Source organism: Rattus norvegicus, chromosome X (genome assembly GCF_036323735.1).
Source record: "Rattus norvegicus strain BN/NHsdMcwi chromosome X, GRCr8, whole genome shotgun sequence".
NCBI classification, from domain to species: Eukaryota; Metazoa; Chordata; class Mammalia; order Rodentia; family Muridae; genus Rattus; species Rattus norvegicus.
In genome coordinates this window covers 15,125,886-15,138,324 of record NC_086039.1, presented here as the reverse complement: position 1 = coordinate 15,138,324, position 12,439 = coordinate 15,125,886, and the positions used below count along the sequence as shown (strand labels likewise).

Sequence of the window (12,439 nt, the reverse complement as noted above, 5' to 3'; positions counted from 1 at the left end):
TCAAAGCATTGATTTCCAAATTCACAAACCTTTATTAATTACGCCCCCTCCAAACTCCATAAACCACACTCCGAAAGCTCATGGCATCTTGAACATAACAAACCTTGCTTTAAAATGGCTGCAGCTATCATAATCAATATCTTGGCAGTTTCTTTCTTCCAGAATTTGGTGAGGAGAAAAGGATTATGGTAGACAAGTATGTGTAAAGAAGCCAGATTTCAGGTGAACAGACCAGGCATAAGCTGAGCTTCTCAGAAAGCAGAATCTGAGAGACTAGTGTGTAGAATGTATAACATGCCCATGACAGTATAACCCTGAACTCAGTGGCTGTGGAAAAGGGCAAGGTAAGGAATCAGGAGTGGTCAGAGGGAGAAGTTGAGCATGATGTGAGCTTAACCCACAGTCTTAGATGACCTATTGAGCATTTTGTATGTGGAATGCTCATTTGGATCTTCTGGTCTTGGGCGAAGGGGTCTGGTTTCCTATTAATCACTGACCTTCTGTAAACGAGCGAGGCAGTGTCTGAAGGGGTCAGACAGATAAAAGCCACCTTCTGGCAGCACCGTTGCAACTTAAAGAAGTAAGTTTTCTTTACTATCATGATTACTCATAGTGGTGGAGTGTAAAAGGGATATCCCAACACTCAATAGAAATCCATATATAAAATGCACAGAATTGATTCATAATAGGTGCTATGAATTAAAAACATGAGAAAGATGGAGGAGGGTGAGTATAACTGTGGGGTTTGAACTGACACGAATTCCCTATGAGCTCATGAGCTGCCATGTTCTGATGAAGACACCTTCAAGGATGAAAGGCTGGCATTGTAGGAAAGGACACTAGTGTAAAGGGCCGAGGGGATGGTTGGCTCTCCCGGGGCAGTATATCGAGAAGAATTGCAGGACATGGAAGCAAGGGAGGTAGGCAGAGAGGCTTGAGGCTCTGCATCAGCTTTGCCATAAGATGCTGGTACTGAACAATTTACGCAGACAGGAGGGTGGGGAGAGACTGTTCATGGCCGTGTGCCACTAACTCTAGCTACTTTAGCTGCCTGCAGATTGTCCACTAGAGCTGGGACTAGGGTGAGTAAACAAGACTCCCAGGATGCCATATCACTGAATCCTAAGAATGTGCACCTCTTACAGTCACCTGCTTACCTCTCCAAACTACTCCAAATATATGAATACATGATATTTAAAGCAAGTCCCACTCTTTGGGAAAAGAGTAAGGCAGGAGCCCATTAGTCTTTAGTTGGAGTGGCTACGGTGGGCTTTTCTGTGGAGTAGTCATTAAAGCTGAGATTTCAAAACTTGTCCGTGGAAAGAGTGAGGAGAAGCATGTTAGACAAAAAAAAGAGAGTCCTTTGTACAAAGGCATAGATAAAAATGCGTTAGGCTATGTAATTATGTATATAGTTTTCTCATGCCATTAAAAGATCAAGGAGAGGTTTGTTCTGAGGTAGGATATGCCATGCTCTGACCGTCTTTATGACTGAGGAAGACAGAGATAGTCCAAAGGACACCATGAAAGCTTCAATGTGCTCTACCTAATGCGAATAAGCTACATCTTTTAAAAGAGAAGAGAGCGCCAATTCTTAGGCTTTATTTTGTTTTGTTTTAAGACATACTAGATATGTTGTTAAATATAAGAGCTATTAAATAGTGTCATGGATAATTAAACTAACTAATCAGCTAATGTTTTTTCTTGCAGGGTTATGAGCCAGATCCTAATATAGTCAAGCTAGCAGAGCAGTATGCCAAGGAGGTAGGTTTTAATTTGTAAATTTCTAATTGTTTTTCTTGGTCCCAAGAAGTTTTTGTTTTTTAACCAGCAGACTTCTCTGTCCTAGAATGGTACCAGGTTGTCAATGACAAATGATCCACTGGAAGCAGCACGTGGAGGCAATGTATTAATTACAGATACTTGGATAAGCATGGGACAAGAGGATGAGAAGAAAAAGCGTCTTCAAGCTTTCCAAGGTTACCAGGTTACAATGAAGGTACAAATTGAAGCTTCTCTGAAGGTTCATTCATTACATTCATAAAAACTTAAACCATCTCATCGCTCATTCACTTCAGGGACCTTTCATACCCTGTTAAGGACTCACTGCAACCCAACAAGATCTCTTTCCTCCCAAAGACTAGCAATATTCTATAGAAAAAAAACATTTATGGTAGACAAATCTGAAACCTGACCTGTAGAGGAGCAAGCTTTTCCCTCTCTAACAACAACAGAGGTTCCAAAATGCTTTATTCTGCATAAGTTCAAAGAAATTGGGTTACTTCAGCTGCATACGATTTAAGTTTTCTTCCATAAGAAAAGCCCCAGTAACTGCGTGCAGTATTAGGTCTTGCTTTTATGTTTATTTTCTAATGTTTCTTAAATCCGTGGTAGTTTTTCCAACTGTCCCCAGAGATCCCTAAGGGACACCCTTTCAATCTAATGCCTTACTGGAAGATCAAAAAAGCTGGATATCAATCTTTCCTTCCTGCTTGCCTCCCTCTCTTCTCTTACCTTTTTCATTGGTTGTCTGCAGCGCTGGGCATCTGCGTGGAGCCCAGGGCCTAGAGCAAGTTAGGCAAAGAACTCTAACACTGAATGATGCCTTCCTCTGCACGCACTATGCTCAATCTTGAGCAATCATCTGAATGACCAGTGTGTGTAGTTTTCCTCAGCTGGCTGTCCCAACTCCAGGGTCTCTGATTCAGTGGGTCATGCATGTAAAACTTTGCATTCTATTTGATTTCCAGGTAATACATTTCTGCTAGTTTGGCCACACTTTGAGAACTTCTATTGAAAGCATACCCTGAATGACAGGAGAACATTGAGCTCAAGACAGTGATTATAGAAAAACACAAAGAAATAAGAACAAAGTAACACAATAATTTTCTTTCTATTACTTATCAAAATTTGAAAAAGTGGTTCCCCCTTTTAACAAGTTATAAAACCAACATGTTTATTTTCTGTCTCTCTCTGCCCTCTCAACTGTTTCCACAGATGGCTACTGTTTAAAAGTATAACGTGGTTCTTTTCAGAATTATTTGCCCATTTACATATGTTTGCCCATTTACATACAAGTATTGGTTTAATATTTGTTACATGGTACTTCAAACATATTATTCTCACTTTTTTTTCCACTTGACAAAACTGAGATTTTCGTATTAATTCATTGACATATTTGCAGGTTGTAAAAATGTTTTTACTTTCATTTTTATTTTTGGTCTATGGGTGTTTTGCCTTCATGTGTGTCTGTGCACTGCTTGGCTGCTCTGCCCATCGAAGCCAGAAGAGTGCTGTGACTCCTCCAGCTGGAGTTACAGACAGCTGTGAGCCACCATGTGGGCGCTGGAAAGCAAACCTAACGCCCCTGGCAGAGCAGCCGGTGTTAACTGCTGACCCATCTCTCCAGCTCCCGGTTACTTTCAAAATAAGTTTTAAATAATTTCATTAAGTAATGGTGTGCATGTAAACGAAAAGTACAGATCACAATGATCCCAATTCCACAGAGTGAACTTAATTTCAGCCTCTAGCATCCCTGACACCTGCTTCCAGTCACAGCTCAATCCCAGAGGTGAACTCTATTGGTTCATTCTTCACCTTGCACCTTGAATTGCAAAGTACAAGTGGGTTTGCCAACACAGTTCTTATTGATATAAGTAAAAATCTTAATTTCAAATAATTCTACAAAGAACAACCTTATTAATATTTCTTCGTGAACTAGACAATAAGCTTCTGAAGGAAGAATTTTTCTTTGTTGTCCTATATACATAAAAAAAAGCACCAGTGCTGTTCATCCAAACAGGATGAATAGTTTAACTTCTAGTTGTAAATTACAGGTCTATCTCCACATACCCCGTTCTTTGTCATTTACATTTTACATCTTGTAAGTTGAAGAGAAAATGGCATCTCGTGATTTCTTAAAGTTGCCTTATTTCTGATTAGGTTAAGCATTCTTCATATTGATTGGTCATTCCGTTTCTATGTCTTTGTATCTCTGTCATATCTTTAATTGATTTCTATCTGTTCCCTTTATCACTGGTTGTATGAGATTCTTTTATATAGCATGGTTAATCCTTTGTCATATGTTTCAAATATTTGGTGGAGCAATTTTAACTTACCAATACTTTGCCTCATGCTCAACTTGGGCAATTTTCTGGTGCCGGCACTATAAGCTGGAAGAATAATAATTTTCCTGACATGTGACAGGTATAAATGCTACTTCTTTTCCATCTCATTTGCCAGTACTTTAGAAGCTCAATTATTCTCAACTTAGAAGCGAAATAAAATTTCAGTACAAAGGCAGTAATTTTGAGGTAAGAATGTATGAGGCAATGTAGTTTTAAATGTGTAAGTGAAACATGGAAATGGATGGAGGGTGTTACTTTGGGGAATTAACTGCGGGTGAAAATGGAGAGTGCTAGCGCGTTTGCATTTGGAAAAAAGTAAGCAGTGCTCAGAATCCTCCTTAATGCACTCCTACCTCACTGCTCTCTTCAAAACCATTTTAATTTGTGACAAGGTATACTTCAAATGCCCAAACTCATAACTTTGAAAAAATGGCTCAAAGTATAATACCAATGCATTGAAGTAACTTCTTGGTGTACTGGCAACTTCCGCTACCCACTGCATATCAGCCAGGTTCCTTCCTAAAACGTCCACTGCCTTGCAAGGCAGAACATCAGAAAAGGAAATGGACTGCTTGAACTTGGAGTGACGATCTCCCAAATTGAAGAGTGACTACAAAATGCCATAAGTCAGAGGGGCTAATGCGTTATCCTGGGTGCCTTCTGCTAAAAACTTCACTCTGCCCCTTTGCTTTGCAGTGATATATCATGCCAGGACAAATGTGCTACTGCATACTGAAAAGCTGTATATGACTGCCACATGTAAGACTTCATACTCAAAATGTGATCTTACCCCCATCTCTTTAGACTGCTAAAGTGGCTGCGTCTGACTGGACGTTTTTACACTGCTTGCCTAGAAAGCCAGAAGAAGTAGATGATGAAGTGTTTTATTCTCCGCGGTCATTAGTGTTCCCAGAGGCAGAAAATAGAAAGTGGACAATCATGGTAAGGAAGAAGCGGGCAATGGAAGGGTAAGAAATTGTAGCCGCCGTGCTTTCAACTTGGCGATTCATGCTTTGGGGTAAAAAAAAGAAGCATCCAGGTTTCTCCAACTATACCGATTGCTCTTCTGGCATCTATTTTCCATGTTTAAATTGTAGTCTATGTAAGTCTTTTTGAGTGTGCATGGGGTGGCACACACTTAACAAAGAGCATAATTGGAGGTTAAGAAGAGTCTCTTGCAGGAGTCAGTTCTTTGCTATTACTGTGTGCGTCCTGGGGCTCAAACCCACGTCTTCAGATTTGGCAGCATGTTGTCTTTACCTGCTGAGCCATTCGCCATCCTGGTCTATGTTTTTTTGCTGTTGTTGTTCGGGAAGATCACAAGCCAGTATTTCTTATTAGCATGCACAGCATAGCTGAATGAAGTAAAATAGATTCCCTCCCAAATTCATCAATTTTAATCAAAACTCTTACTGTCATGAGTTACAATTATAGCAATCTGTGCTTGTTGAAGCTGCTAATTGAATGCCTAGTATGAAAAAGCCATTCAAAAATATCATTTCTTTCTTTGACTCTTCTCCTCTTTTACTCTTTTCTTGATATATTAACCAAGGAACTGTAGTTCTCTGAGTTTGGTCATGGAGGTTAATTTGTTTATAAGTATGGAACATTTCTAAAATTTATGGTAAATTTATGCCAGACATCCTTCATCCCTATCAGATGAAGCTGTTGGTCATCTTTACCACTGGTATGTGAAGAAGTACTAACATGATATTGCTTTGCAATATGCACGGGGAAATGTCTATGGAAAACTCCATATGCATATGCTCTAAGTTAGCTCCTCCATTTTAAAGGTATTTAGCTGATCTCAAGTACTCTACAGCAGAGGCTTCATTGCAAGCAACACACTCCACCCTAGGTGGGTACGGGAAAGAGGTTAATAGACACGAAAAACCCCATCGGGTGAGGGAATACAGTGAATCATGACAGAGCACCACATAGGCAAGACATCACAAGCCGAAAAATATACACCAACTCATTGTAGATGTTTTCTAGCCAGAAAAACTACAACTACAACAACCCATAGCCTGGTATCGAGGGCCACTGAAGTCAGATGCACTAGCTGAAGCAGATACTTTAACCTGCACATGGAAACGAGGATTAAATCTTTCAGACAGTGACTTCTAGTGCATGCCGTTTGCTTGTATATCCAAGTGTTCACTAGATGTAGTTTATTACCATTCTTTTACTGAAGCTTCAAGGAAGTCTGGAAAAATATAGTATTAGCATCTAATCACCGTGGTATGGTAGAGTAAGTTGGGAAGGACTGTTAATTCTTTATCAGTGAGAATAAGATCATTATGGTCATTAAATAATTCAAGAGAATTTTAGAAGTGCCTAATGCAGTATGAATATTATCCTAATTAGCATCATAATTATTTTCTTCAGGGTTGATCTGATGCAGGACCCATAATTTTAGCTACTGCTTCAATTGCTTTTCTTCTAAGCTAGTCTCTGAAGATTTACTAGTCATTTCTCTAATTTGTTAAGAGAAACTTTGGAGTTACTACTCCTGAGATGGGGCTTGAGAGTTGATATTTATGAGACCCTAGATAATTCAAATGTCATTGTCTTATGGACCACATTGTGAGTATTAAAAATCTCGATGATGTAAAATAGAAAATGAAAGTTCTCCAACATTCACCTTAGGAAAAGACATAATTTCCCTTCAAACTCTGTTTTTAGAGGACAATTGAAGTCTCAAAGATGATCTAAATAAATCTGCTAAGGGAGATGGCGTAAATACTAGGGGAGATGCTCAAATCTCAACTGTGGAGATAGTCTGTGTTTCTGAAAATTTAAAGCATATAACATGTTTAAGTTAGGTTTACTTCCAAAGTTAAATCTACAATGTGTCATTGTGGTTAACATGTTTACAAGAACATAATTCACACAGTGAACTTTCATAGCCCACTTTATCCACCTAGGTCTCACTGTGCTCTCACTCTATCTGTTGTCTTGGACTACTCTTATTATGGAAAGATTTAGCTTAATGAAATTCTGAAGGGAAGGCTATGCTAAAGTGAATACAGAGAGTCTAAGACTGCTGCGCTGGCTGTCAAGAAACGCCTTCTATCACCCAGCTTCAAAACAAACCATCTGTGTCATCTTGGATAAACTGTCTCAACCTTCAGTGAGCACACCCATAAAATGAGCCCACTGACTCACCGAGAACACAAAGAGAGGCATAACTGATTATTTAACATTCTTAACATGAATGCTGAGAAGGTGGCAGTCGACAGCTCTGTCCTTGTGCCCTTGCTGGAGGATTTGGAGGTCCCTTGGAGTTCATTTCAGCCACGTGATTTGAGCTTCTAAACTTTGCCAGATTCTCTGCCAGGCACTGTAGGGTTTAAAGTGAAATCGCAAAAGAATAATATTCAGCCCTCCCACAGCCTGTTACAATCTCTAAGTGCAGAGCATTTTCAAGCAGGATGGGACCTTGGAGGTCATCTGGACTGCATTCCTGTTTTAAAGGGCAATAAAATTATTCTCTGCTTGTTCAGAATGGCCTTTAGATTCAGCACTGCTGGGATAATTTGTTTTTCAGGATGCTCTAAATGGACAATATCCTACAATTGTTCTATCAATCAGGGAGCCACCGGGTACACACAGCTATTTACATTTATATTAAATTTTAAAAAATTAAAGATTTAATTCCTTGGTCAAACTAAGCTCAAACCACACCTTGGGTGTTCAGTATTGGGCAGCACAGGCTGGTCATTTTCACCAATGCTGACAGATCTGCTGAAGAGCACTCCTCTAGGGAATGGTTTTCTACTATAGAACTTCATTTCAAATAAGGGTGGAAGCAAGAAGAAAAGATCCTACCTGGCTTCCACATCTGAGATGCATACAACGACTATTGTAAGGTACATCACTCCAAGAACGTAGAGAAAGCCTGTTCCTATCTTATGTAAGATCATTAAAGTGAAAATGTGCTGTTAGGGCTCCTTTACAAGGCCTCCACATTAAGTACTTTCCAACAAGTCTACTCCCAACACAATATTCGCTCCATAGTGCACATGCCTTCTTTAAAAACAGAAACAAAAAGCACATTTTCCTCCCCAGAAATTGTTTTTGTGTTTTTCTGTGATTAGTGAGAAAGCAATACATATAAAACTACTGGTATATTTCCCCCTCTGTATACATGTTTTTAACCCATAGTACTAAAGTAACCTAAAGAGACTCTTTTGAAAATGCTCCACTTAAAATCACTTTTATCGGGATGATCCTTAAGTATCTAACACCTTTGCAAATACAATTCGTGTTACTCGAAATTATTCACTCCTCTCCGAGCTAAGACTGCTATATGAAATACAGTGTGCTCAGTTAAATTGCAATTTCAGATAAACTATTAATTTTTTTAATAGGAGTATGTTCCACACACTATTTAGAACACGCTTAGAGCAAAAAAGAGCATGGTTTAGATAAATTTTGACTGTTTGGCAACACCACCCATTCCTAGGTTTGTTTGTTTGTTTTGATTTTGTGAAGATGAGCTATGACTGTGACACATGAAGGAAAACGTCAGATGCAGATCTGTAAACCCTTAAAAGAGCTTGAACAGGTAAAACTGTTCCATGTCTTTCCCCTCCTGAAATGCCCTCCCACGGTCCTTTTTAACAGTGTCCTGCGTTACCAAGGTCTCCCTGGACTCTCCATTCTCCTGCATCCTTTTAACCACTTTAAAATTTTATTGTCTACAAGTAAAACCTTGTCATTTTGTTTCTTTGTCTATTCATTGTTCTCCGACTGAGAGGAAATAAAACGATCACGCCTAAGAAGGAGCATCTCAGTGATGCTCTGCCTTATGGCTGGAAGAGTGCGGGCAACATAGCCTGGCCCTGTAGTCAGTGCATTCGTTTTCACTCTGAAGGTGCATATGATAGTGGTTTGAGAATGTAGGCTTTGAAAAAACGGGTTTAAATTTGGTTCCCTGATCTTGGAAAAAAATACTATAATTATAATTTCATTTAACCAAATCTACTCCCGTTGGGGAAAAAACTGAGGCTAAAACAGAAACAAGTTCAAAATGATCTTGAGGATTTAAGGAAGTAAGAGTCAGCTGAACACAGAGGTCAGTTTCCCTGTTTACCATCATGCAGTCAGAAGAATTGCACATCATCTTTACTGTTTACAGTTCATATTGCTTACCCCTCCATACCATATACAATGTTCTTTTTCCATCTTTATTAACTTGAGTATTTCTTATTTACATTTCGATTATTATTCCCCTTCCCAGTTTCTGGGCCAACATCCCCCTAACCCCTCCCCCTCTCCTTGTATATGGGTGTTCCCCTCCCCATCCTCCCCCTATTACCGCCCTCCCCCTAACAATCATGTTCACTGGGGGTTCAATCTTGGCAGGACCAAGGGCTTCCCCTTCCACTGGTGCTCTTACTAGGCTATTCATTGCTACCTATGAGGTTGGAGCCCAGGGTCAGTCCATGTAAAGTCTTTGGGTAGTGGCTTAGTCCCTGGAAGCTCTGGTTGGTTGGCATTGTTGTTCATATGGGGTCTCGAGCCCCTTCAAGCTCTTCCAGTCCTTTCTCTGATTCCTTCAAGGGGGGCCCGTTCTCAGTTCAGTGGTTTGCTGCTGGCATTCGCCTAATATACAATGTTTTAAAGTGGTCTGATGCACAGAAACACTCAGCACAGGCTAGCTGTTTAAAAGTGCATTCATAGGGCTGGAGAGAGAATGCCTCAATTAGGAATGCACTTACTGATAAGTGGATATTAGCCTAAAAGCTCGAATTGCCCAAGATACAATTCACAGACCACAGGAAGCTCAAGAAGGATGACCAAAGTGTGGATGCTTCAGTTCTTCTTAAAAAGGGGAACAAAAGTATTCACAGGAGGGGATATGGAGACAAAATTTGGAGTAGAGACTGAAGAAATGGCCATTCAGAGCCTGCCCAACTGGGGATCCAGCTCATACATATACAGCCACCAAAATTAGACGATATCTATGAAGCCAAGAAGTACATGATGACAAGAGCCTGATATAGCTGTCTCCTGAGAGGCTTAGCCAGAGCATGACAAATACAGAGGCGAATGCTAGTAGCGAACCATTGAACTGAGAACGGGGTCCCCATTGGAGAAGTTAGAGAAAGGACCGAGGGAGCTGAAGGAGCTTGCAACCCCATAAGAACAACAATACCAACCAACCAGAGCTCCCAGGGACTAAACCACCATCCAAAGTGTACACATGGACTGACCCATGGCTCCAGCTTCATATGTAGCAGAGGATGGCCTTGTTGGGCACCAGTGGAAGGAGAAACCCTTGGTCCTGCCAAGACTGAACCCCCCAGTGCATGGGAATGTCACGGAGGTGGGAATAGGGACTGGTTGGGGAGGGGGAACACACTTATAGAAGAAGGAGAGGGGGATGGGATAGGGAGCTTATGGCCAAGAAACCAGGAAAGGGAATAACATTTGAAATGTAGATAAAAAAATCCAATAATTTTTTAAAAGGCATGAATACTGTTTTGCAAAGAGGACTTGAGAGGGGATCCAGAGCTTTTCTCTGGTCTCTATGGACAATGGCACATAACTACAATCACATGCACATACCTACACCCTGATGCACACAGATATTCAGTGAATGTCTTTGAAATGCAACACTGCATTTCTGCTGAAGCCTGTGGATACTTAGAGAATTACCTCAGAGGCAATAATACTGCTTCTTAAGAGTAGAATCAGAGAATTTGGATTTAGATCCATTTCTGCCTTTTGATTTCTAAGCAATAATGAAGGAAGCCACCTTAACAGGTCATTTCATTAAGTAAGAAAATGCATGGAAGTTCATTTTTAACTCATCCAATTATTTAGCCTAGTGGTGGGCAAATATATTTGACTGACACATAATATGGTGTTTAGTGAGCTTCATTTTGACATATATGTGTGTGTGTGTGTGTGTGTGTGTGTGTGTGTGTGTGTGTGTGTGTGTGTGTATTCTTGGGTTGACAGCCCAAGAAAGGAGGCATAGATTTGCTTGAGTAATTTATTACTTATTATTAGTAGCAATTATTTATTACATTTATTACTTCCACGCGGCTTCTTTCAAATGTCTCTAGGTTTCAAATGGCATCACCACAGAGTAAACAAGGGGAACTGGGTCAGGGGGCATCATATTGCCCCACTCATTGCAAGCATCGTGACATCACACTTTAAGTCTCTGACCATAATGTGTCTTCAGTAAGAACGGTGTTGATGAAAATACTTGGGTCTGGCTAACCCCTGTGGACCTTCCTTCATCTGAACAAAAATAAGTATTAGTTAAGACCTGTTCCCTTGTCCTTTCCTTGGGAAAACATATTTTAAATTCTAAGCCTGCAAAACTGAAGTCTAATTCTCTTAGTTTAGGTCCCAAGGCAGACTGGTGCTAATGTTTATCCGTTTGTTTCTCTTTTGTCATCCCAGGCTGTCATGGTATCCCTGCTGACAGACTACTCACCTGTGCTCCAGAAGCCAAAGTTCTGATGCCTGTCAAGAGGACGAAAAACCCAAAAGACAAAAAAATCTGTTCTTTAGCAGCAGAATAAGTCAGTTTATGTAGAAAAGAGAAGAATTGAAATTGTAAACACATCCCTAGTGCGTGATATAATTATGTAATTGCTTTGCTATTGTGAGAATTGCTTAAAGCTTTTAGTTTAAGTGCTGGGCATTTTATTATCCTGCTTGACTTGACTTAAGCACTCTCTTCAATTCACAACTTCTGAATGATATTTGGGTTTCATATTAATTATCATACACATTTCCTTCCACTAAGCATTAAACACTATGCTTACAATGCATACCATCTAAGTCATTAAATGTAATCCATGCTTATTACCTTAATAAATGATCACTCGTGCTCATTTCTGAATAAACATTTGCCAGGCAGTCAACTGCTATCAAGTTCATGGGCCTTCAGACCAATGAGAGAGTTGAATGACCTACATCCTGCAAATGAGTACAATTCTCAGGGCAACAAGCAAAGTCAGACAGCCACAGAGACATCATGGAATTCTTTAAAAATGACAATTTACCCATACCGAAGTATTTTTCTAATAATTTATGGGAAGATCGGAGTCTGTCAAATGCATACATCTCTCTATGTACTGACTACTTCATGTTGCATATGGGTACCTGTCCAGGATCATGGGTTCATTACAGACTCACATAGCCCATAATTACAATTTCTCCAGTAGGAACAATTTATTTTTTTTATATCTGGGCTTATCATAAATCTACTCATACCACATATTGACTATTTCCATAAATCTACTATTTGCCAAATTTTCCCTTGCCTTTTTCTCCCTAGGTGT

General features: G+C 39.9%; 1 protein-coding gene across 1 annotated transcript in view; it reads left to right on the top strand.

Annotated features, from left to right (window-relative positions):
- Otc (ornithine transcarbamylase) overlaps positions 1-11,967 on the top strand; it is a 76,116-nt gene extending 64,149 nt beyond the window's left edge. The window contains exons 7-10 of the mRNA NM_013078.2: positions 1,711-1,764; positions 1,850-1,999; positions 4,932-5,069; positions 11,553-11,967. Of these exons, the coding sequence (NP_037210.1) occupies positions 1,711-1,764; positions 1,850-1,999; positions 4,932-5,069; positions 11,553-11,612 (402 nt within the window). The 3' untranslated portion in view covers positions 11,613-11,967. The remainder of the gene's footprint in view (positions 1-1,710; positions 1,765-1,849; positions 2,000-4,931; positions 5,070-11,552) is intronic.
- The last annotated feature ends 472 nt before the right edge of the window (positions 11,968-12,439 follow it).